Source organism: Dermochelys coriacea, chromosome 1 (genome assembly GCF_009764565.3).
Source record: "Dermochelys coriacea isolate rDerCor1 chromosome 1, rDerCor1.pri.v4, whole genome shotgun sequence".
NCBI lineage: Eukaryota > Metazoa > Chordata > Testudines > Dermochelyidae > Dermochelys > Dermochelys coriacea.
In genome coordinates, this window is record NC_050068.2 from 1679215 (window position 1) to 1705328 (window position 26114).

Genomic DNA, 26114 nt, shown 5'->3' on the forward strand with positions numbered 1-26114 from the left:
TTGATAAATTCCTAGGGTTGAATGTCAGAAGGCAGCATAAGATCATCCATTCTGACCTCCTGTATAACACAGGTGATTAAATTTCACCCAGTTACCCCTGTGTTGGGACCAACACCTTGTGTTTGACTCAAACCTGGTTTATACTAGGATTTGAGATCATAGAATCTTAGAGCCACAGGGTTAAAAGGGACCTCAAGGGTTATCCAGTCTGTCCCCCGTCAAGATGCAGAATGTCTAGCCCATCCCAGACAGATGACTATCCAGCCGCTATTGGAAACCTCCATTGCAGGAGCTTCTATTACCTGCCACGGCATCTGTTCCATCCTCCTACCGTTCTTACAGTTCGGAAGTTTTTCCAGAGATATAATCTAAATTTGCTATACTACAGTTTGAACACATTGACTCTTGTCCCATTGTCCCGCCAGCTGTGGTAAGACAGAATAAGTATTCTCCAACTTTTTTTATGGCACCCTACTCCAACTCATCACTCCCCTGTTTATGTATCCAAGGATTGCATCACCCTTTTTGAGTTGGTTTTCCATAGGGACCCCTAAATCCTTTTGCAGGTTCATAATACAATGCCCTAGTCTATGGGTCGCGCCTGCCTTCCCTGTTCTGAGAAGATCACTTTGCATTTGACAGCACTAAAACATTTTGTTTGCATGGGCCCAGCTCACCAACGCTCCAGATCAATCGGTGTGCCTGCCCTGGCCTCCTCATTGTAACCACTCTGCCAATCATTGGGTAGTCCGCAAGTTTGATCTGCAGTCATTTTCTATTTGCTTCCGGATCATTGATGTAAATATCAAACACCACTACAAAAACCTCTTTTGACTGACAATGGCCCATTCACAACGGCTTTCTGACCTCCATCAGTTAGCCAGTTTAGTCCATTTAACATGTGCTCTACTGATATTGTATACGGTTCATTTTTTACCTGACTGTTTTCCTCACTAAATCAAATGTCTCAGAGAGAGTGAACATGCACTCTCATTAAAGGATGAAATTGGGTTTATTTGACAAGAACAGTTTTCCATAAACTGTCTTGTTGATTGGCATTAATTATATTCTTAGACTTTTGTTTGAACTAATCCCCTACCAGTTTGTGGATGATACCAAGCTGGCAGGGGTTGAAAGTACTTTGGAGGATCGGATGAAGATTCAAAATGATCTGGAGAAAGGGTCTGAAATTAATAGAATGAAAATCAAAAAGGACTAATGCAAAGTACTCCACTTAGGAAGGAACAATCAGTTGCACACTTACAAAATGGGAAATGACTGCCTAGGAAGGAGGACTGCAAAAAGGGATCTAGGGGGTCATAGTGGACAACAAGCTAAGTATGAGTCAACAGTGTAATGCTGTTGCAAAAAAATCAAACATTATTCTGGGATGTATTAGCAAGTCACAAGAAGTAATTTTTCCGCTTGATACCGCGCTGGTTAGGCCTCAACTGGAGTATTGTGTCCAGTTTTGTGCGCCACGTTTCAGAAAAAGTATGGACAAATTGGAGAAAGTCCAGAGAAGAGTAACAAAAATGATTAAAGGTCTAGAAAACATGACCTATAAAGGAAGATTGAAAGAACTGGGTTTGTTTAGTCTGGAAAAGAGAAGACTGAGAGGGGACATGATAACAATTTTCCAGTACATAAACTTTTGTTACAAGGAGTAGGGAGAAAAATTGTTTTTCTTAAGCTCTGATGATGGGACAAGAAGCAATGGGCTTAAATTGCAGCAAGGGAGATTTAGGTTGGACATTAGGAAAAACTCCCTAGCTGTCAGGGTGGCTAAGCACTGAAATGAATTGCCTAGGGAGGTTGTGGAATCTCCATCATTAGACATTTTTAATAGCAGGCTAGACCAACACCGGTCAGGGATGGATCGGTCAGTTTGTAATTCTGGTGTTCATAACTCTAAGGTCCTCCTGTAGATGCTGTAACATCCTTCTTGCCTGCTAATGGACTGGAAAGTGTTTCATCACCTCAGGTGATATGAGTTCATTATACTGTTTCTTTCCAAATGCAGAACAAAACTATTTCTTGAACCTTTTCTTCCTTTTCTGCAACATTAACAACTTTCCTTTCTCTCCCTAGTAATTGGCATAAATCTTTTCTAGGATTTCTTTTGTTCTTAAAATACGTAATAGTCTCTTTTTTGGGATCCATAGCTTTGCCAAGAATGGGTTTTCCCCTGATGTTGTTAACGTCTCTTATCGGTTTTCATAACTTTTGATTTGTATTGCTTGCTATCTATTTTTCCTTTTCCCCATTTGTTATATATTGCTTCTCCCCCCAACCTCCAATTGCTGCCTTCACTTTGCCACTGACCTGGATTTTTATCCAAACTTGCTCACTTTCTTGAGTCTGGAATTGTGACTTTTTAGCTATTTAGTAAACTCTTCTTAAAGAAATCCCAAGTTTCATTCCCATTTTTCTGTCTACATTTTTCCGCTCAGTCAGATTTGCTGATAATTTGCCTCAACTCTGGGGATTAGACTTTTTGAAGCATTAAGTATCCATAGATATTACTACTTGGGAACTGTTCTTGGTCCATTTGAATGAATGAATTGAACGAATCACTTCCATTCTTTCTTTGTCTCTTCCCAAAACTAAACAGTCCCAAACTTTTCAGTCTGTCCACATATGCCATTCACATATGCCTCCCCCATTCTCACAGTCTGTCTCAGAAACCCTGTTTCTATCGGCTATATCCTTTAATAGAGACTGGGTGACCAAAACTGAATTCATGTCCAGAGCAGGTTATTCTCCATCCCATTACTGAGGCATCTGAACATTGTCTTTGTTTTGGCCACTCCTGCAAATGAGCCAGGGTTTTCATGGAGCTGCTATCAATGACACACAGGTCTTCTCCCTGAGGTCTGTTCTAGTTGGGATGTCTCTCTCAGCATGTTAGAGAAGCATGTTACAGAGAAGGTCTGACTGGATGATCTAATGGTCCCTTCTGACATTAAAACCTATGGATCTATGGATAAAGAAAGTAGAAATGTAGAGCAGGCATTTATATTTACTGTGTCTTCTAATGCACATACAAGGGAACATTCAGTTATATTTCAAGTCTAACATATAAAACTGATAAAAGAAACTTGTTAACATAGTGCATATTTGACCTTGTTAACATAACGCATATTTGACCTGTGGAATGGATTGCCACTGACATTATTGGAGCGAAGAGCTTAGCTGAATGGGATACACAAACGGTTTGGCCATTGTACATGGTGCTGGTGGCACGACCTTTAGTTAAGACTGTCTGACCCCTTCAATAAGAAGACCTCATTTTCAGTTGCTTATAACTTTGCCAAATTTTAGGCATTTGGACTGATATTTCCCAAGCTGCATGTATGCTTCCAGCAGAATTGTTTTTTGAAAGTTTTCAGAATAACAGGTTTCAGAGTAGCAGCCATGTTAGTCTGTATTCGCAAAAAGAAAAGGAGTACTTGTGGCACCTTAGAGACTAACAAATTTATTTGAGCATAAGCTTTTGTGAGCTACAGCTCACTTCATCGGATGCATTTGGTGGAAAATACAGTGGGGAGATTTATATACACACACAGAGAACATGAAACAATGGGTTTTATCTTGTACACTGTAAGAAGAGTGATCACTTAAGATGAGCTATTACAAGCAGGAAGGGGGTGGGGAAGGAGGAAAACCTTTTGTGGTGATAATCAAGGTGGGCCCATTTCCAGCAGTTAACAAGAACATCTGAGGAACAGTGCGGGGTGGGGTGGGGGGGAGAAATACCATGGGGAAATAGTTTTACTTTGTGTAATGGCCCATCCACTCCCAGTCTCTATTCAAGCCTAAGTTAATTGTATCCAGTTTGCAAATTAATTCCAATTCAGCAGTCTCTCATTGGAGTCTGTTTTGAAGGTTTTTTTGTTGAAGAATAGCCACCCTCAGGTCTGTAATCGAGTGATTGGAGAGATTGAAGTGTCCTCCGACTGGTTTTTGAATGTTATAATTCTTGACGTCTGATTTGTGTGCATTTATACTTTTACGTAGAGACTGTCCAGTTTGGCCAATATACATGGCAGAGGGGCATTGCTGGCACATGATGGCATATATCACATTGATAGATGCACAGGTGAACGAGCCTCTGATAGTGTGGCTGATGTGATTAGGCCCTATGATGGTGTCCCCTGAATAGATATGTGGACAGAGTTGGCAACAGGCTTTGTTGCAAGGATAGGTTCCTGGGTTAGTGGTTCTGTTGTGTGATGTGTGGTTGCTGGTGAGTATTTGCTTCAGGTTGGGGGGCTGTTTGTAAGCAAGGACTGGCCTGTCTCCCAAGATCTGTGAGAGTGATGGGTCGTCCTTCAGGATAGGCTGTAGATCCTTGATGATGCGTTGGAGAGGTTTTAGTTGGGGGCTGAAGGTGATGGCTAGTGGCGTTGTGTTATTTTCTTTGTTGGGCCTGTCCTGTAGTTGGTAACTTCTGGCTACTCTTCTGGCTCTGTCAATCAAATAAATGGACACAAATCAGATGTCAAGAATTATAACATTCAAAAACCAGTTGGAGAACACTGCAATCTCTTTGTTCACTCGATTACAGACCTAAAAGTTGCAATTCTTCAACAAAAAACCTTCAAAAACAGACTCCAGCGAGAGACAGCTGAATTGGAATTAATTTGCAAACTGGATACAATTAACTTAGGCTTTAAAAGAGACTGGGAGTGAATGGGTCATTACACAAAGTAAAACTATTTCCCCATGTTATTTCTCCCCCCCACCCCACCCCCCACTGTTCCTCAGATGTTCTTGTTAACTGCTGGAAATGACCCACCTTGATTATCACTACAAAAGTCCCCCCCCCCACCCCGCACTCCTGCTGGTAATATCTCGCCTTAAGTGATCACTCTCGTTACAGTGTGTATGATAAATCCCATTGTTTCATGTTCTCTGTGTGTGTATATTAATCTCCCCACTGTATTTTCCACCAAATGCATCCGATGAAGTGAGCTGTAGCTCACGAAAGCTTATGCTCAAATAAATTTGTTAGTCTCAAAGGTGCCACAAGTACTCCTTTTCTTTTCACATATCCCCTATCATCCTCAATCATCATGGACAGTAGAAAGGATGAATGGAACTATTAAACAATTAATATATTGAACAAAACTAGCCCCAGGACCGACCCTTGGGGTACTCCACTTGATACTGGCTGCCAAATAGACATGGAGCTATTGATTGCTACCCTTTGAGCCTGACAATCTAGCCAGCTTTCTATCCACCTTATAGTCCATTCATCCAGCCCATACTTCTTTAACTTAACTGGCAAGAATACTGTGGGAGACCATATCAAAAGCTTTGCTAAAGTCAAGGAATAATAATAAGGTCCAGAGTAACCTAAATAAATTGGAGGATTGGGCCAAAAAGATATCTGATGAGGTTCAAAAAGGACAAGTGAAGAGTCTTGCACTTAGGATGGAAGAATCCCATGCACCACTACGGAAGAATCCCATGCACTCCTACAGGCTGGGGACCAACTGGCTAAGCAGCATTTCTGCAGAATAGGACCTAGGGGTTTCAGTAAATGAGAAGCAGGATATGAGTCAGCAGTGTGCCCTTGTTGACAATAAATGATCTGGAGGATGGTGTGGATTGCACTCTCAGCAAATTTGCGGATGATACTAAACTGGGAGGAGTGGTAGATACGCTGGAGGGGAGGGATAGGATACAGAAGGACCTAGACAAATTGGAGGATTGGGCCAAAAGAAATCTAATGAGGTTCAATAAGGATAAGTGCAGGGTCCTGCACTTAGGATGGAAGAATCCAATGCACCGCTACAGACTAGCGAATGGCTCGGCAGCAGTTCTGCGGAAAAGGACCTAGGGGTGACAGTGGACGAGAAGCTGGATATGAGTCAGCAGTGTGCCCTTGTTGCCAAGAAGGCCAATGGCATTTTGGGATGTATAAGTAGGGGCATAGCGAGCAGATCGAGGGACGTGATCGTTCCCCTCTATTCGACACTGGTGAGGCCTCATCTGGAGTACTGTGTCCAGTTTTGGGCCCCACACTACAGGAAGGATGTGGATAAATTGGAAAGAGTACAACGAAGGGCAACAAAAATGATTAGGGGTCTAGAGCACATGACTTATGAGGAGAGGCTGAGGGAGCTGGGATTGTTTAGTCTGCAGAAGAGAAGAATGAGGGGGGATTTGATAGCTGCTTTCAACTACCTGAAAGGGGGTTTCAAAGAGGATGGCTCTAGACTGTTCTCAATGGTAGCAGATGACAGAACGAGGAGTAATGGTCTCAAGTTGCAATGGGGGAGGTTTAGATTGGATATTAGGAAAAACTTTTTCACTAAGAGGGTGGTGAAACACTGGAATGCGTTACCTAGGGAGGTGGTAGAATCTCCTTCCTTAGAGGTTTTTAAGGTCAGGCTCGACAAAGCCCTGGCTGGGATGATTTAACTGGGACTTGGTCCTGCTTTGAGCAGGGGGTTGGACTAGATGACCTTCTGGGGTCCCTTCCAACCCTGATATTCTATGATTCTATGATTCTAAGGCTAATGACATATTGGGCTGCATTAGTCGAAGCATTGCCAGCAGATCAAGGGAAGTGATTATTCCCTTCTATTCCGCACTGGTGAGGCCATATCGGGAGTATTGCATGCAGTTTTGGGCCCCCCACTACAGGAAGGATGTGAACAAATTGGAGAGAATCCAGCAGAGAGCAATGAAAATGATTAGGGGTCTGGGGCACATGACTTATGAGGAGAGGATGAGGGAACTGGGGTTATTTAGTCTGCAGAAGAGAACAGTGAGGGGGATTTGATAGCTACCTTCAACTACCTGAATGGGGGAATGAGGGGGCAGGGGTAAGCTCAGCTGTTCTTAGTTGTGGCAGATGACAGAACAAGGAGCAAGGTTTCATGTTGCAGTGGGGGGAGGTCTAGTTGGATATTAGGAAACACTATTTCACTAGGAGGGTGGTAAAGCACTGGAATGGGTTACCTAGGGAGGTGGTGGAATCTCCATCCTTAGGGGTTTTTAAGGCCCGGCTTGACAAAGTCCTGGCTGGGATGATTTAGTTGATGTTGATCCTGCTTTGAGCAGGGGGTTGGTCCAGATGATCTCCTGAGGTCTTTTCCAACCCTAATCTTCTATGATTCTATGAATAGATTTGACTACTCATAGGACAGAATGGGAAAAACAGGATCAAACAAAACCAGATGTGAAGAAAAATCTTTTGAGGTAAAATATGAAATATGGTGCAAAGATGGCAAAAATGTGACTTAGGAATATCTAAAACCAAATATTTGGAAGAAGAATGGAGGTATTTTTACATACTAAGAGAAGATGACCTGATGTTCTTGTTTAATTATGATCAGAATGATCTGAATATGAGTACTCTGAACTGTACCTTTTCGAGTTTGGGATTTGATGTAGTCACTCTAGATGTGACTAATGAATAAGAAATGGCTAATATTCATGTGAGATGGAATGAGTCAATGTCTCTCAAATAATGTTGATATGGTATAATGGATTGTGTTGATTCAGGAAAATTAATTCGGGAATATATTTTCAGGCATGTGATCTTTTTTATATTTATTAATCAGATATCACCAAACAAAACTGCACCAAGAATCGTGGCAGACAAGCACCCATATAGGAGGGGAGAAGTAGAATGCTCCTTCTTCCTGCAGGTGGACACTTTAACAACCTGAGCTACATGGAAGAAATTATTACCAATTATTCTATCAACAGGGTTATGGTTTATGTCAGGGTTCCTTTCCCATTCTGAACTCTAGGGTACAGATGTGGGGACCCACATGAAAGACCCCCTAAGCTTATTCTTACCAGTTTAAGTTAAAAACTTCCCCAAGGTACAAATTTGCCTTGGCCTTGAACACTATGCTTCCACCACCAAGTGTTTTAAACAAAGAACAGGAAAAGAGACCACTTGGAGACGTCTTCCCCCAAAATATCCCCCCAAGCCCTACACACACCACTTCCTGGGGAGGCTTGAAAATAATATCCTCACCAATTTGTTACAAAATCATCAAAGACCTAAACCCCTGGATCTTGGAACAATGGAAAAATCAGTCAGGTTCTTAAAAGAAGGATTTTATTTTAAAAAAAGAAAGATAAAAATCATCTCTGTAAAATCAGGTTGGAAATTACTTTACAGGGTATTCAGATTCAAAACACAGAGGATCCCCCTCTGGGCAAAACCTTAAAGTTACAGAAAACAGGAATAAACCTGCCTCTTAACACAGGGAAAATTCACATAAAACAAAAAATGAACTAATCCGCCTTGCCTGGCTTACCTAGACCGGTTGCAATATTGGAGACTTGGATTAGGATGGGTTGGAGAAGATGGATTTCTGTCTGGCCTCTCTCAGTCCCAAGAGAGAACAACCGCATAAACAAAGAGCACAAACAAAAGCTTTCACCCCCTCCCCAAGATTTGAAAGTATCTTGTCCCCTTATTTGTCCTTTGGGTCAGGTGCCAGCCAGGTTAGCTGAGCTTCTTAACCCTTTACAGGTAACAGGATGTTGCCTCTGGCCAGGAGGGATTTTATAGCACCGTATGCAGAAAGGTGGTTACCCTTCCCTTTATATTTATGACAGTCTACTACCCCCACTCATAATACAGCTTCCAAACCCACCATTTGTATGTGCACTTTCACCAAAGGCACAAGGATTCCTTAACCTGTTACTAAAAAAGCTCTGCCATCTGTCCTGACAGTAAATCATCTTCCTACACTATACTCCACCTAACTACAGAAATTTCTGCCCCTGTATCTTCAAACCTAAGGCATTCCCTGCCATTAATTCTGACAGACTTGAATGCTTCATGCTTACTTGTTGAAAGGCTAATTTTACACACCCAGCATGATAAGAATCAGCTGCCAGAGGGGCTTCTTTGCTCAGTATCATAGCATTCATATGAGGAACCTGAAACCAAGTTCCATACAGAGGCTGGGATTTCTCCTTTCCGGCCTAAGGCCACCTCCCTAGGAAAACTCTTTTTTCCATGTTTTTAGATATTCTGTTGTGTGGGGAGCAAGACCAAATGGTGATGATATTTCTCCCTTTTTTAATTTCTACCATCTGAGGGGAAACTTCATTTTTCCAAGCAAAATCCCCCAGCATAGTTAGTGGGAAAAGTACAGGCACAAGATGGAGTCCAGTGTCATATGAGCTTATCACATGTCCTTAAATAACTCTATGAGTCATAGCAGGGGCTATCGTCCTTATTCTGGTGACAACATCCCCAGGAAAGTCCATCAGGTGAGGATAAATTTCTTCCATGGCTATTGTGCTCATTGATGAGCCATGACCTTGAATAGTCTGTTCACAATTTGCTGGCTAGACTGGATGTAAACTACCTTGTGATAGTTGTCAGAGGAGCAAACACATTTGAAATGCAGGTACATAGTCAATATTCATAACTTCAGATTAAAAAATGTGACATGTATACAAAAAGGATAACTATATTCAGCAAACCAGGATTTCTCTACAGACACCTCACATGACAAATTTTGTACAAGATTTGTTGCAATTATATAACTGGTGAATATGGGGGTTCCAGGATGTTGCTTTGGGGTACAGAATGTCACATAAATATATCTATAGAACTAGAGCTTTCTGAGATCTAATTTTGTATTTTTATATAAGTCATATATCCATGTCCTGAAAAAGACTACATTCTGGTCTGTATCACAAGAGGAAAACAGGTTTCAGAGTAGCAGCCGTGTTAGTCTGTATTCGCAAAAAGAAAAGGAGTACTTGTGGCACCTTAGAGACTAACAAATTTATTAGAGCATAAGCTTTCATGAGCTACAGCTCACTTCATCGGATGCATGAAGTGAGCTGTAGCTCACGAAAGCTTATGCTCTAATAAATTTGTTAGTCTCTAAGGTGCCACAAGTACTCCTTTTCTTTAAGAGGAAAACAGAAAAGGAAAATGAAAGACTCTTTTCCCCACTACATATCACACACGCAATATGTGACCCTCTGAAAATGTCCTTCTCACTTTCCTTGTTCAGCGAGTGTCACCTGCATTTTCTGTTTGTCGGACCTAAGCCGCACACATATTACTGGATCAACAGACCTTTTGCCACAGTATCTGGGGAGCCATTTGTCCCATCAGTCATCATCAACATCTTCATGGCAAATCCCAAAGGAACGTAGCCTCCTTGAAAACCATGCGCTGCCCGGATCGATCTCTGGAAAGGTGATTAAGGGGATAAGGTTGTATATTTGTGCAGTGGCAGTCTTGTTGTGCCACCAAAACATTTGTTGCCTATGTGATTGCTGGCCATGTAGAGGACATCCTTGTTATGCCCTGTCATAAATATAAAGAGAAGGGTAACCACCTTTCTGTATACAGAACTGTAAAATCCCTCCTGGCCACAGGCCAAACCCTTTAACCTGTAAAGGGTTAAGAAGCTAAGAAAACCTTGCTGGCACCTGACCAAAATGACCAATGAAGAGGCAAGTTACTTTCAAAGCTGAGGGGAGGAAACAAAGGTTTTCTCTGTCTGTGTGATGCGGGGAACAGAAAAGGAATGGAGTCTTAGAACTTGTTAGTAAGTAATCTAGCTAGAGATGCATGAGATTTCCTTTTGTTTAAATGGCTGGTAAATAAGCTGTGCTGAATGAAATGTAGATTCCTGTTTTTGTGTCTTTTTGTAACTTAAGGTTTTGCCTAGAGGGATTCTCTATGTTTTGAATCTGACTATTCTGTAAGGTATTTACCATCGTGATTTTACAGAGGTGATTCTTTTACTTTTTCCTTAATTAAAATTCTTCTTTTAAGACCCTGATTGGTTTATCATTGTTCTTAAGATCCAAGGGTTTGGGTCTGTGGTCACCTATGCAAATTGGTAAGGATTTTTATCAAGCCTTCCCAAGGAAAGGGGGTGTAGGGCTTGGGGGGATATTTTGGAGGGAAGACGTCTCCAGATGGGCTCTTTCCCTGTTCTTTGTTTACAATGCTTGGTGGTGGCAGCATAGGGTTCAAGGACAATGCAAAGTTTGTACCTTGAGGAAGTTTTAACCTAAGCTGGTAAGAATAAGCTCAGGGGGGCTTTCATGCAGGTCCCCACATCTGTACCTTGGACTTCAGAGTGGAGAAGGAACCTTGACATGGTGGCAGATCGGTGGGATCATTTTAAGATTTTTTTTAGCTAATTTTCAGGGGGGGGGTTAGATCCTTTTGAAGCAGAAGAACAGTAGGATTTTAAAAGGACATTTTTTTTTTCATTTGGGCTGCTTGGAAACAGGTTTTAAGCTGAAAGCACTTAGAGGTTTTTTTTTTGTCTCTGCCTGGGGGCCAGAGCAGAGACAAAAGGGATTTATCTTTTTTGAGCTGGAGTTTTCTCTACCTCCAAGCAGAGTAGTTAACCTCCTGCAGGGAAATTCACAAATTTTTCACAGACCTGAAGAGGGTTGTTTGTTGTTTTTTAAGCTAAGAGCAACTAGAGGGTTCTCTGTCTATTTGCCTGGAGACAAAGGATTTTTCTGTAGGCTGAGAATAGCTATCAGAGAACACAGGTATCGTATTACAGCACAGCAAAATATTACAAGACAAGTTTTCTGGTTTTTTTTAAACTCTTACGTTTAAAGTTAGTTAAAAACAGAGAGGCTAAGATGACAGAATCCAAGATGGAAAAAGCCAAAGAGGCTGCCCACAGGAGAGAAATGGAAGTAAAGGAAAAAGAAATGGAGGCAAAGGCTAAAGAAATGGAGGAGAAAGAAAAAGAGAGGAAGCATACACTGGAGATGTAGAAGGCAAAGGCTTAGCAGAATATAGCGGATAACCCTAACAATCCTTACCCAACAATCCACAAATGGGAGCGACTATGTCCACAGTATGATGAATCCAGTGATATTGCTGAATATTTTATCACCTTTGAGAGACCGTGCACACTTCATCAAATTCCTGAAGATGACCACATTGGTTGCAAAATTGACTGGAAGAGCTCTGGACATATTCAATAAGATGCCTATTAATGAGGCTTCTGACTATAATAAATTCAAGGATTTGGTTTTCAGGCAATTTCAAGTTACACCTGAAACTTACAGAGTAAAATTTAGAGCCCTTAAGAGAGGACCTGGACTAAGTAATGTGGCTTATCTAAACCAGATAAAGGATCTGTGATATAAATGGGTCAAAGGAAGGGGTGTCACTAGCTTTGAAAGAATGTGTGATTTCATGACTCAGGAGCAATTCCTGAATATGTCCAAGGAGGAAATAAAACAGTGTTTATGGGATAAGAAAATAGACTCAGCAGAAAGTCTTGCTTCTTATGCTGATCAATATGAGCAGTCCCAAAACACCAGAGAGGTGGGGAAAACCAGAGTAAAATGGGTGGAGGGAGGAGAAAGAAACAACTCTGGTCACAGTTGGAGTGGATACCAGAAGGGACAACCTCAGACCACACCCTACTACCAGGGGGGCAGCCCAAGGCCCCAAGTACACACCAAGGAGCACTCCAGACACCTTATTGTCCCAGCACCCTGTTCTCCAGCAACCCATCTCGCCCCAGTGATTCATCAGTTGGACGATGTTTTAAATGTAACGAGCCGGGGCATGTAAAGGCCAACTGCCCCAAGAACCCCAACAGATTACAATTCATTGCACCGGAATCACACCAGAGGTCCTCAGGCCCACATACCTCCCAGATACCCTCAGATTGGAGGGAAACTGTGAGTCTGGGCAGGAAGAAGGTCACCGTGTGGAGGGACACCAGAGCACAAGTGTCGGCTATCCATGCTTCCTTAGTGGACCCCAATTTAATCGACCCAGAGATCCAAGTAACAATTCAACCCTTCAAGTCCAACTTTTTCAATTTGCCTACAGCCAATTTGCCTGTCCAGTACAAGGGCTGGTCAGGAGCGTGGACTTTTGCAGTCTATAGTGATTATCGCATCCCCATGCTGTTGGGGGAAGACTTGGCCAATCATGTGAAGCTAGCCAAGAGGGTGGGAAGGGTCACCTGCAGCCAGGCTAAGCAAACTGTCATGCCGAGCTCTGTTCTGGAAACTTCTACCAGGACCCGGTCAGAGGTAAATGGATCCAGTCCCAGAGACCCAGACAGAGCCAGTCCCAGAACCAGAACTGGTGGAACAACCAGCACCAGAACCAGTGCCAGGTGATTCTTTTACTTTTTCTTTAATTAAAATTCTTCTTTTAAGAACCTGATTGCTTTTTCATTGTTCTTAAGATCCAAGGGTTTGGGTCTGTGTTCACCTATGCAAATTGGTGAGGATTTTTATCAAGCCTTCCCCAGGAAAGGGGGTGTAGGGTTTGGGAGGAAATTTTGGGGGGAAGATGTCTCCAAGTGGGCTCTTTCCCTGTTCTTTGTTTAACACACTTGGAGGTGGCAGCATAGGATTCAAGGACAAGGCAAAGTTTGTACCTTGAGGAAGTTTTTAACCTAAGCTGATAAGAATAAGCTTAGGGGGTCTTTCATGCAGGTCCCCACATCTGTACCCTAGAGTTCAGAGTGGGGAAGGAAACTTGACATGCCCACTTCAGAATTTGCTAGTCTTTTACTCTGATAATGTATCCCCAGTAAGAAATCTGTCAAAACCTACACAGCGCTGAAGGGGGCATTTGCTGGCTTCAGCTTCGAATATCCTCAATCCTGATCTTGTGCTGCCCCTTTGTATGGAGCAGCTACTAGGAGTCCATGAGCATTGAAAATATCAGTCTGGAGTTCCTCAGCCTTCCTCATCTCCCACCCCCATTCGCTCCCATCCGCTGGTCTATAGAGCTACTGCTTTTAGCAAGCCTGCTGCCATGACATCCCCACAAAGGCTGCGGAATGGAGCAGGGCAGATGATGGAACAAGGATACAGATGATTCATATAATGAAACATGAGTTATTAGTTATGACACAGCATCAGAAAGGTTTATGCAACTAGCAGGCTAATAGACCCAAATTGATATTCCATATGAGGAGAGATTAAAATGACTGGGACTTTTCGGTTTTGAAAAAAGACAACTAAGGGGGATATGAGAGTGTAAATAAAACCATGAATGGTTTGGAAAAGTTCAGTCAGGAAAAGTTATTTACTTCTTCAAATAACACAAGAACTAGGGGTCAGCCAATTAAATTCATACGCAGCAGATTTAAAGCAAACAAAGGAAGTATTTCTTCACAGTTGACCTGTGGAACTCTTTTCCATGAGATGTTGTGAAGGTCAAAACTATAACAGGGTTACAATAAGAACTAGATAAGTTAATGAAAGGTAGGTCCATCAATAGTTATTAGCCAGGAAGCCAATGCCATGTTCTGTGTGCCCCAGCCTCTGTTTGCCAGAAGCTGAGACAGTACGATAGGGGATGGATCACTCAGAATTTTCCAGTTCTGTTCATTCCCTCCCTGTTCATTCCCTCTGAAGCACCTGGTATTGGGCACTGTTTTGAGCTAGGATACAGGGCTAGACAGACCATTCATCTTACCCAGTATGGCCAATCTGATGTTATATAGTCCCTAGATGTATCTGCCCCCCTGCCTTAGTCCACTGTACCCCACTCCCCTCCCAGAGCCCCAGTCCCCTGCCAGAAGGCCTGATGGGGTCTCTCTCTCTCTGCAGAGTTAGTAACAAAGTAAGAAGATACATTAAATGTTTAAACCTAACCAGTGTTCTTAAGTGACCAGCCAAAAGATGTCAGAACATGTTAGTATTAGAGTTGAGTGAGTGGATTATTAATTTAACTGTATTACTTGTATATAGGAATGTGATACAGTATTCCTGTCAACTAATTGCTAAGTTATCTGTTAAAAACATAAGATTTCAAGAGCCTAACTAGCCCCTGGAAGTGCATATGCATCAAGGTGGTTGGGAGGTGGTAATGATCCAGTGAATGATAGGCAGAAGGAGGAGAGCAGTGAGCAACAGGTGTGGGACCTTGGTGAAAGAAGTGGGCGGGGCCGCATGGGTCCCGTTACCTAAAATTAGAAAGGAGGCAACCCTATGAGTTAATGAGTTCTATGTAGACCGATGCCCCAGTCTGTCCCACTGAAACAGCACAGTAAGGTCAGGAAAGGATTAATGTCACCTTGACTGTCAAATCAGTAATTCAGGGAAAAGGGCCCAGCACCATGTCACCAGCCAGCTCTGCTCGGAGCTTAGTGTGAGAGCCAGAGCACCAGGAGAAAACTTTAGGCCCCTTTATGAGTAATGAGCCAGAGCAGCCTGCCCCGGATCTGTTTAGTCCTCACTCCGTAGATGATCGGGTTTAGCATGGGGGGTACAAGGAGGTACATGTTGGCAATGAGAATGTGTAAATGCAGGGGCATATTGTGGCCAAACCGGTGCATGAGGGAGGAGAAGAGAGTTGGGATGTAAAAAGCTAAGATGACACAGAGATGCGAGCCGCAGGTCCCAAAAGTCTTGAGCCTGGCGTCCTTTGTGGGGAGGCTGAAAATGGCCCTGAGGATCTGGGTATAGGACATGATGATAAAACACATATCCAGACCAATCACAAAGAATGCCACAGAGAGGCTGTAGTAACTGCTGATGCGGATGTCTGCGCAGGCCAATTTCACCACGGCTATGTGCTCACAGTATGAGTGGGGGATGATGTTGGTTTTGCAATATGGCCACTGCCTTGCGAGTAAGGGATAGGGCAGTATGAGCATGCCGCCACGCAGCACCACAGCCAGGCCAATCTTGGCCACTATGGAGTTTGTCAGGATAGTGGAATGTCTCAGGGGATGGCAGATGGCCACATAGCGATCGAAAGCCATGGCCACAAAGATCCCAGACTCCATCCCTGAGAAGCAGAAAATGAAGTACAGCTGGGTGAGGCAGGCATTGAAATCTATTTCCCTCGAATTGAACCAGAAGATGCTCAGCGTTTTGGGGAGGATGGACGTAGACAGGACCAGGTCGGTGACAGCCAGCATGCAGAGGAAATAGTACATGGGCCAATGGAGGCTCGGCTCACTCTTCACGATGAATAGGATGGTGAAGTTCCCCAATAAGGCTATGGTGTACATTGCACAGAAGGGGATGGAGATCCAAATGTGGGCTGCCTCCAGACCAGGAATGCCCAGCAGGATGAAGGTGGAGGGGTTGGTGAAGTCAGTTGTGTTGGAATCTGGCATAGAGTAGGGGAGAAGGTGTCCAACTCTGAGGCAGACCGATATCTTCTGCAGACCCCAACTTCCTGTATGTGTCCAGGCCTAGGGTGATGGTCTCATTACAAATGCCTGGATGGAGAGACATTGTTAATATATGCACTACTGGGGGATATTCTGATGAATGAAGCAAATTGGCTGATCTTCATACATTGAAAAATGACATTTTCCTTATTCATATTCCTTATTTCCTTATGGCAATTTCATATTTTATGGTGTTCTGTGCTTCAATAATTCCCACACATCATGGTGTGGGAAACCTTAATAGACACCAGCAGGAAACAGAAGTGTGGATACTGTTATCAATCATTGATCCTTAGGCCTTTTCTACACTGCCAAGTTTTTTCGCCAAAAGGCAGCAACAGTGGCGGTGTACACTCTGCAAAGCCACTTTTGATGGCGTAACTCGGCAGTTTCAGTGACACAATAAAACTACCTTGACAAAAGTTGTAAGGCTTTTTACTCAAAAGTTTTGTCATTGAAGTGCCAGTGTAGACACTTGCAATTGATTTTATCATAGCAATAGGCCTTTGGAAGGTGTCCCACAATGCCCATCCTGACCACTCTTGTCAGAAGTTTGAACTCCTCTGTTCACCTCTCCCCCTTTGAAGGCCCGGGAATTCAGAAACTCCCCTTCCTGTTTGCTCGGCATGGAGAGTTTACATCATGTTTTCCCAGGTGGCCATGGCTGCTCCACCCAGGAAACGCTCTCCCACTTGGACCACTGCAGAGCTGCTGGATCTCCTAAGTATTTTGAGAGAGAAGGTTGTGCAGTGCCAGCTGCACTCCAGCTGTAGGAAGTTTGATACCTATGGGCAGATTTCACACAGCTTGTGGGAAAAGAGCTGTGATCAGGACACACTGCAGTGCACAGCAAAGGGGAAGGAGCTGAGGCATATGTGCCAGAAGGCAGGGGAGGCAAATGGTCCCTCTGATTCTGATCCCCAGACCTGCCATTTTTATAAGAAGTTGAATGCTATTCTCGGTGGCGACCCCTCAACAATGGCCAAGACCCATGTGGATACTTCCTCGGCCTGCAGCTGACAGAAACTGGAGCTAACCCAGAGAAGGAAGTCATTGATAAAGAGGTGGAGGCAGAAGGAGAAGTGGAGGCCATGCCAAGGTCGCCTGGTGCTCTGTCCAGTTAGTACTGTCTGCAGTATTCTGGTGCAGACAAGACACAACAGAGGAAGTGGAGGGAAAGTGACAAGCATGAAACAATAGAAAATGAAGCATACACTAGGGATGCAATGGAGAGGTGGATAAAAGTTTTGGAGCAGCAAACCGACATGCTGCAGTCCCTCGTAACCCTCCAGACTGAGCAGGTACATGTCTGCCTTCCCCTTCAGCACTTTCAGAGCTCTTTCCCATGCCCTCCCCAGACTGTACCCGCACATCTATTTCCGATTTCTGGGATTTCACGCTTTCCCCTACACTCCACCCCCACAGACAGCTTTTCAAATGACAGCTGGACTTATGCTCAGCTCCAAAATTCAGCCCTCTCCTGGTACCTCAATTTCCCATGCATGGTGTTGGGGTTTTTTTTGACAATAAAATTATTTGTATAATAAGCACTCTTTGTTTCCATCCAAGTTATGATAGCAGATGGCAGCAGCAAAAGAATATTTAGTTTTATCATTTCTGTACATTGAATACTGGCTCTGAAGTATCACAACTGCTTCCTACCCAACCAAAACTGGACTTCATTATGCATTACAGTAAGAACCACAGCACCAAACGTTACTAGTTCTTATCTTCAAAGTGTTGCCTCAGAGCCTTCCTGATTTGAATTGCTCCCATTGTGCCACTATAACAGCCTTGATATCTGGCTGCTGATTTTCAGCAGCCAACTCTTCTGCTTCTCCATTCTGAACATTTACCATTTATTCCTACCCTTTGTTCCCTGTCTTTTAACCAGTTCTCAACCCATGAAAGGATCTTCCCTCTTAACAGCCAAGTGTTCTGCCTCAGCAAGCCACCTCGAGAACACTTGTCATCCTCTCCTTCACAATTATTATGCAATGTGCAACACATGGCTTTGACCATGGGGATATTTTCCACATTGAGGTCTAACCTACAATAAAGGCATCACCATGTGCCTTTAATCTGCCAAATGCACATTTCACAGTCATCCTGAACCTACTCACTCTATTGTTGAAACTCTCCTGACTGCTATCCAGGTTTTCCACGTATGGCTTCATGACATTAAGAGATATGCTGGGTCTCTCAGGATCAGTATAGGCATTTTGACATCCCCTATGGGGATCGTCTGGTCTGGAAAGAAAGTCCCCACTTGCACATTTTAGTAAAGGATGGTGTTCCTAAAGATTCATGCACTTTTCCAGATCACCCTGCATTGTTGTCAATGAAACACCTACGGTGATCCACAAGCTCCTGCAACACCACGGAGAAGAATGAATCGGAAGATGGCCCAGTGCCAAAATTGGAATATGTGTGACCTCTATTGCACCTTCGCAATTGGGGAAACCCATTACTGCAAAGCCATCCAGCACTTCATGAACATTCCACTAAACTTTCAGCAGAAAATCTCGGCCAGTCTAGACATAGCCTTAATGCAAACAAAGCCTGGCTAGAGATTGCACGCTCTCGGGAGTTTCCCATTCACCTGTTTACTCAAAATGTGAGTGGAAAAAAATCAAACCTTTGCCAAGACATGTGACGGGAAAACACCCCAACTAGAACACACCTCAGGGAAAAGACCTGTCTGTTATTGATAGCAGATCCATGGAAACGCCAAATTATCAGCACAGAAATCTGGAAATGAATTACCCAGAAAAATAGGAATGAATATTGGGAGTGCTTGAAGAAGAGGGAAATAGAAAGGGGAAATAGAAAAATCCATGCTTCACAGGGCTAAGGATCACAAAGAGAAGGTTATTTACTATATTAAGAACAAAAGAAATCTTAGAAAAGGTTTAGGCCAATTTCTAGAGGGAGAAAGGAGACTACTTAATGTTGCAGAAAAAGTACCCGTGTTCAACAAATACTTTTGTTCCACAGTTGTAAAGAAGCAATATGAGGTACTCATATCACATGAGGGGATAAAATACTCTCCAGTCCATTAGCTGTCAAGGAGGATGTTAAACAGCATCTACCGTAGAACCTTAGAGTGACAAACACCAGAGTTACTAACTGACCAATCAGCCACTCATCTCATCTGGAACCAGAAGTATGCAATCAGGCAGCAGAGGGGGAAAAAAAAAAGGGAAAGAAAGAAAGAAATACACGAGCATACTGAGTTGAAAATAAACAATTAAAAATAAATGGAAAGTTTTTAAAAAAGGTTTGATAAAGTTAGGAAACAATGGAAAAGCTGATATAGGATTAGTTAAAAAAAAAAAGATAGGAATATAATTCATGCCAGTCAACAACAGGGTTTATGGAAATAGGGCTTGTTAAATAAACCCAATGTCATTCTTTAATGAGAGTGCACATTTGGTTGATCAAAGGAGTCACGCAGATGAAATGAACTTTGATTTCTCTGAGGCATTTGATTTAGTAGGAGACAATATTCAGATAAAAAATGAACACTATCCAATCTCAGTAGAGCACACATAAAATGGACTAAAAACTGTCAATGGGCCATTGTTAGCGAGCTGGGCTGTTTCTAGTGGGGTTCTGCAGGGATCAGTTCTAGGCCTGATGCTATTCAATATTTTCATCAAGGATCTGGAAGCAAATAGAAAATCGTTGCAGATTAAATTTGTGGATGACCCAAATATTGGCAGAGTGGTTACAATGAGGAGGCCAGGGCAACACACTGATACATTTAGATCATTTGGTGAGATGGGCCCATTCAAACAAAAGGTTCTAACAAAGTCAAATGCAAAGTTATCCTCTCGGAACAAGGAACGCAGGCCCGACCATAGACTAGGGTACTATGTTATTGCAAGATGTGACCCTGAAAAGGATGTAGAGGTCATTATGGACAACCACCTCATCGTGTGTTCCCATTGTGATCCTGGGGCCAAAAGGGATGATGCGATCCTTAGATGAATAAACAGGGGACTGGTGAGTTGGAGCAGGGGAAGGAATAAATTTGTTAGTCTCTAAGGTGCCACAAGTACTCCTTTTCCTTCTGCGAATACAAACTAACACGGCTGCTGCTCTGAAACTTCTGCACATGGCATTGGTGAAACCGACTTTGTCCAGTCCTGGGATCCACACTTCAAAAAGGATGTTGAAAAATTGGAGAGGGTTCAGAAAAGAGCCACAAAAAAATATTGAAGGCTGGAGAAAATGTCAGACAGTGAGAGACATAAAGAGCTTCATCTATATATCTTATCAAAAAGACAAGTGGAGATTTTCATGGGGAGAAAATTGTTGGTAATAACGGGCTCTGTAATCTAGGAGAAAAGACAGATCAAGGCCTAATGGCTGGAAGCTGAAGCAGGACAAATTCCAATTGGAAATACAGGCCAAATATTTAGCACTAATGGTTGTTAACCATTGGAACATGCTGCAAAAGGAAATGGTGGATTCTCCAACTCCGCATGTCTGCAGATCCTGGTTTGATGCTTTTCTGGAAGATCTGCTTGAGGGCTTGTCTACACTTAAACCACTACAGTGGAGCTGCTGTAGTGCTTCAGTGTAGACACTACTTACACTGACAGAAGGGGTTCTCTTGTCAGAGCAGGTAATTCATCTCCCTCATGCTGTCTACACTGGGGTTAGGCTGATATAACTGTATCTTTTATGGGTATGGAGATTTTTGCTATTGCAAAAAAAGAAAGTACAATATTAGGTTGCATTAGTGGAGATATAGCATGCAAGTCATCGTGGGTGATAGCACAGCCCTACTTGGCACTGGTTAGATCTCAATTGGAGGCCTCAGCTGGATACTGTGTACAATTTTGGTCACCAATGTACAAGAAGGATGTAGAGAAACTGGAAAAGGTCCAGAGGAGAGTGACAAAGATGATTTGAGGGATGGAATATAAGGCATACAAGCAAAGGCTGAAGGAACTTGGTATGTTTATTTTGGAATATAGTAGGTTAAGGGTGGATATGATAGCAGTCTTCAAATAGGTCCATCAATTGCTATTACCCATGATGGGCAGGGATGGTGTCCCTAGCCTCTGTTTTCCAGAAGCTGGGAACGGGCGACAGGGTATGGCTCACTTGATGATTACCTGTTCTGTTCATTCCCTCTGGGGAACCTGGCAGTGGCCACTGTCAGAAGACAGGATACTGGGCTAGATGGACCTTTGGTCTCACCCAGTATGGCCATTCTTATGTTCTTATATTCTTATGTAATACTTGAAAGGCTGCCGTGAAAAAAAAGGAGAAAAGTTGTTCTCTCTTCCTGCAGAGGGCAATGCGTTCAAACTACATCACAGCAGATTTAGATTAAATATCAGGAGGAACTTCCTAACTCTGAGAACAGTAGGACACCGGAATACATGCCTTGGGAGGCTGTAAAAGCTCCTTCTCTGTAGGTTTTCCAAGGAGGCAGGATAGCCATCTGTCCTGAATGGTTTACATGCAACAAATCCTGAATTTTAGCAGAGGGTTAGACTACACGAACCTTGCGATCCCTTCTCATCATGTGGCTTTATGATTCTATGATGTGAAATTCTAGTGTAGACAGAGCCTTTGTGAAACACAAATTGTGGATCTCAATAAATGGGTAACTGGGTGAAAAGTAATGGCCTGTGTTATACAGGAGGTTGGAATGGATGATCAAATGGTCCCTTCTGGCTTTAAACCCTATGAATCTATCCACAAAGAAAATATATCAGGCATTCATATTTATTGTGTCTCATAACACAAGTATAAGGGAACACTAAATTACAATGACCGTTTCAGTGTCGCTGAATGGGTTTCACAAATGGATTGGGCATTGTAGGGGGTGCTGGTTGCACCGCCTGTAGTGTAGGGGGTCTGACACGTTGAATTAGAAGTCCTCATTTTCAGTTGCTTATAAGTTTGCCAAACATTAACTGTTTGGCCTGAAATTTATCAGGGTGGGCATCTGCTTCTGGCTTAACCTTTTTTTTAAAAAAAAAGTTCAGACATAACCCATCAGGCAATTTCTGGAATAAAGCTAGGAGAGAAGATGTCTTGTCTTTGTTGACATTTTTTTTATAATTATTCTAGTTAGAAGCCCTAGGTCCTCCATGCTTCCCAGCATATGAAAGTCAGGTAACAGCCACCCTGTTAACAGCCAGAGCCCTGAAATGCAAGGGGAGGAGGTGACAGTCTCTGTGCATTAACACACAGCTGCCTCCTGAGGTCTTTACTCTGTTCTTACTCCAACGAGATTTTTCCCTCAGTGGGGAATGAGCAACGTATGGGCCACAACATCAGAATTTGGCCTTTGTATTGTATGTCTACTAATACCTTTCATCCTGAAGGATCCATTGTGTCACTGAAATGCAGCCACCTTGGGGCTGGAGGCCATTAGCTGCAGGGGCACAACATACAGGGACGTTTTGGCCCATGATATGGGAGAAAACTCATCTCCTGTGGCAAGGGCCCTGGAATGTTTCATGTCTGTGCAGAGCAGAAAGGATAACAGACCTATTCTACTTTCCATCGCACCCAAGTTGCACAGAGTTTCTCAAGCACCAATTGATGGGTACCTGTGAATTCTGAGGCGGAAGCGTCTTCCCTGGGAATCCCGCTCAGGTAGCCGTGACCCACACCCCACTCACCCAGCATCTGCAGCAGCATCCCGCGCTGACAGATGACACAGAACTGTGCACCGTTTATAATGTAGCTCTGTGCAATCCCAGTGGGGTTCACTCAGCCTTTAATGGAGAAGCAAGCATCTGAATGTAAAGAGGGTGGAGACCAGCCTTTCTGCACTTGAGTGCTGTTTATACAGTTTTAGGAGTAAACAGTAATTAAGGGACCTTCCCAAAGGGAGATGAGAACTCTTGGGTTCTGTGCTGAGTCAGAGCGTAATTGGCTACTCTGTGTATTTGTGTATATTTAAAAATTATAGTTGATTAGTAAGACAATTAGGGATAATGCCTAGATCTCCCTATGGTCTGATACCATGTAAATGCCCAGGATGGCTGAATAGATAGTCGAAAAAGATCTGGAGAGAGATGAGTGAGGGGAGACACGAGCAGTTTCTTCAGGCACACGGGGCTATCACAAGGAGATCAGAGATCAGTAATTCTCATCAGTAACTATCATCATACCTTATAGCATCTTTCACTGAAGGATCTTCAAAACATCGTGCAAGGGAAAGTCACTATGAACATATCCCCATTTTACATATAGCTAAACTGAGGTACAGGGAGATGTGATTTGGCCAAGGACCCACATAGAATGACAGAGAGAAGACAGGAGTCCTTGTGTTTCCCTGCTGTATCCATGGTCTCTCCATCAGAACTGAACTCATGACAAGCCTGCCTTCAGGAGCAAACAGTTATGAGTTCAAGCCCTCCATCAGGGCAGGGCAGCAAAGAGTCTATGCCTTGGGCCTGTGTTGAGGGCCAAGCAGCAGACAGTCAGTTATGAGCCCCAGTTCCTCAGTAAGGGCAGGGCAGCAGAAAGGCAGGCTCAGGAGTGTATTCAGGACTGAGCAGTAAGACAGTCGGGCATCCCAGCTTCTGTGGGAGAGAACGGGGGATTTTTGTTGTAAAGAACAAATGTTTCAGATAAGTCAAGTGACTGAGCGAGTAATGTTAGGGACACCTTTTTTGAAGAGGACTCGGTTGGGTTTGGATTTAACTAATGGAGTTCTGGGCATGTGCCTGGCTGGACGGAAGGTGCTCCAACAGCAGGGAACATTCCAGGAATAGGTGCTGCAGAAGCAGTGGAGGAGATTATATTGAATCAACAAGATGTGTGGGTTCCCTGATGTATGGACTAAGAATAAAGAAGAGTGTGGTAAAATTGAAGCGTGTGTTAAAATTTTGGGGGATGAAGTGCCACCACAGAGACAGTATAAATACCCTTTGAAAGCAGATGCAGGAACTGAGAAAATAATTGAGTCATTGGAACAACAGGGAGTGACTGAAAAGGGGAATTCTGCACACAATAGCCCAATTTGCCCATATTAAAAGCCTCAAGAGACTGGAGATTGACAGTGGATTTTAGACAAATCAGTAAAGCTACCCTAGCCATGTCACCAAATGGTTCTCTGTCACAGACCTGGAAAATTGCTTTTTTGCCATCTCATTACAGCCTGATCCTTGGGCCCGCTTGGCGTTTGCCTTTAAAGGACAACAGTTCTTATTCAAACGAATTCCCCAGGGCCTGCATTGTGCTCCGGCTACTGTGCACCAACATATGGTGCAAATGCTGAATCAATTATCCAAAGAGGATTGCGAGAATGTCACCTCATATCTAGATGACAGATTAGTTTGTGGGGACTCTGAAGAGGAGCTGACTGAGCGGAGTAAATGTGTGCTGAGACTTATCCAGGAAACAGGTTTTAAGGCTAATAGAGAGAAAGACCAATTAGTGCAAAAGAGGACAAATTATTTGTAGGTGACCCAAGGAGAACAGATTTCAGAGTAGCAGCCATGTTAGTCTATATTCGCAAAAAGAAAAGGAGTACTTGTGGCACCTTAGAGACTAACAAATTTATTTGAGCATAAGCTTTCGTGAGCTAAAGCTCACTTCATCAGATGCAAGCAGTGGAAAATACAGTAGGGAGATTTTATATACACAGAGAACATAAAACAATGGGTGTTACCATACACACTGTAACAAGAGTGTTCAGGTAAGGTGAGCTATTACCAGCAGGAGAGAAAAAAATACTTTTGTAGTGATAATCAAGGTGGGCCATTTCAAGCAGTTGACAAGAACGTGTGAATAACAGTGAGGGGAGGGGGAAATAAACATGGGGAAATAGTTTTACTTTGTGTAATGACGCATCCACTCACAGTCTTTATTCAAGCCGAATGTAATGGTGTCCAGTTTGCAAATTAATTCCAACTCAGCAATCTCTCATTGGAGTCTGTTTTTGAAGAATTGCAACTTTTTAGTCTGTAATCGAGTGACCAGAGACATTGAAGTGTTCTCCGACTGGTTTTTGAATGTTATAATTCTTGATGTCTGATTTATGTCCATTCATTCTTTTACGTAGAGACTGTCCAGTTTGGCCAATATACATGGCAGAGTGGCATTGCTGGCACATGATGGCACATATCACACTGGCAGGTGAACGAGCCTCTGATAGTGTGGCTGATGCGATTAGGCCCTATGATGGTGTCGCCTGAATAGATATGTGGACAGAATTGGCAACAGGGTTTGTTGCAAGGATAGGTTCCTGGGTTAGTGGTTTTGTTGTGTGGTGTGTGGTTGCTGGTGAGTATTTGCCTCAGGTTCGGGGGCTGTCTGTAAGCAAGGACTGGCCTGTCTCCCAAGATCTGTGAGAGTGATGGGTCGTCCTTCAGGATAGGTTGTAGATCCCTGATGATGCGTTGGAGAGGTTTTAGTTGGGGCTGAAGGTGATGGCTAGTGGCGTTGTGTTATTTTCTTGGTTGGGCCTGTCCTGTAGTAGGTGACTTCTGGGTACTCTTCTGGCTCTGTCAATCTGTTTCTTCACTTCAGCAGGTGGATATTGTAGTTATAAGAAAGCTTGATAGAGATCTTGTAGGTGTTTGTCTCTGTCTGAGGGGTTGGAGCAAATGCGGTTGTATCGTAGAGCTTGGCTGTAGGCAATGGATTGTGTGGTGGGGTCTCGATTAAATCTGGAGGCATGTAGGTAGGCATAGCAGTCAGTAGGTTTCTGGTATAGGGTGGTGTTTATGTGACCATCGCTTATTAGCACTGTAGTGTCCAGGAAGTGGATCTCTTGTGTGGACTGGTCCAGGCTGAGGTGGATGGTGGGATGGAAATTATTGAAATCATGGTGGATTTCCTCAAGGGCTTCTTTTCCATGGGTCCAGATGATGAAAAATTCATCAATATAGTGCAAGTAGAATAGGGGCATTAGGAGACGAAAGCTCAGGGAGCGTTGTTCTAAGTCAGCCATAAAAATGTTGGCATACTGTGGGGCCA

At 43.3% G+C, this 26114-nt stretch overlaps 1 protein-coding gene and 1 pseudogene across 3 annotated transcripts; one reads left to right on the plus strand and one right to left on the minus strand.

Moving 5' to 3' along the window:
* Positions 1 to 26114, plus strand: part of LOC119863297 — a 106928-nt pseudogene that overhangs the window by 11036 nt on the left and 69778 nt on the right.
* On the minus strand, positions 10725 to 24395 carry LOC119861774 (olfactory receptor 52R1-like). Of its 3 annotated transcripts, none has more exons than XM_038417307.1 (2): positions 15178 to 16094; positions 10725 to 10752 (listed from the first exon to the last, which is right to left on the minus strand). In XM_038417307.1, exons 1-2 carry the CDS (start codon positions 16092 to 16094, stop codon positions 10725 to 10727), a joined length of 945 nt encoding a protein of 314 aa, XP_038273235.1. The 3 variants fall into 3 exon arrangements, with proteins under 3 accessions (XP_038273235.1, XP_038273226.1, XP_038273245.1); XM_038417298.2 differs by lacking the exon at positions 10725 to 10752 and adding an exon at positions 24365 to 24395 and having other exon boundaries at positions 15132 to 16063; XM_038417317.2 differs by lacking the exon at positions 10725 to 10752 and having other exon boundaries at positions 15132 to 16109.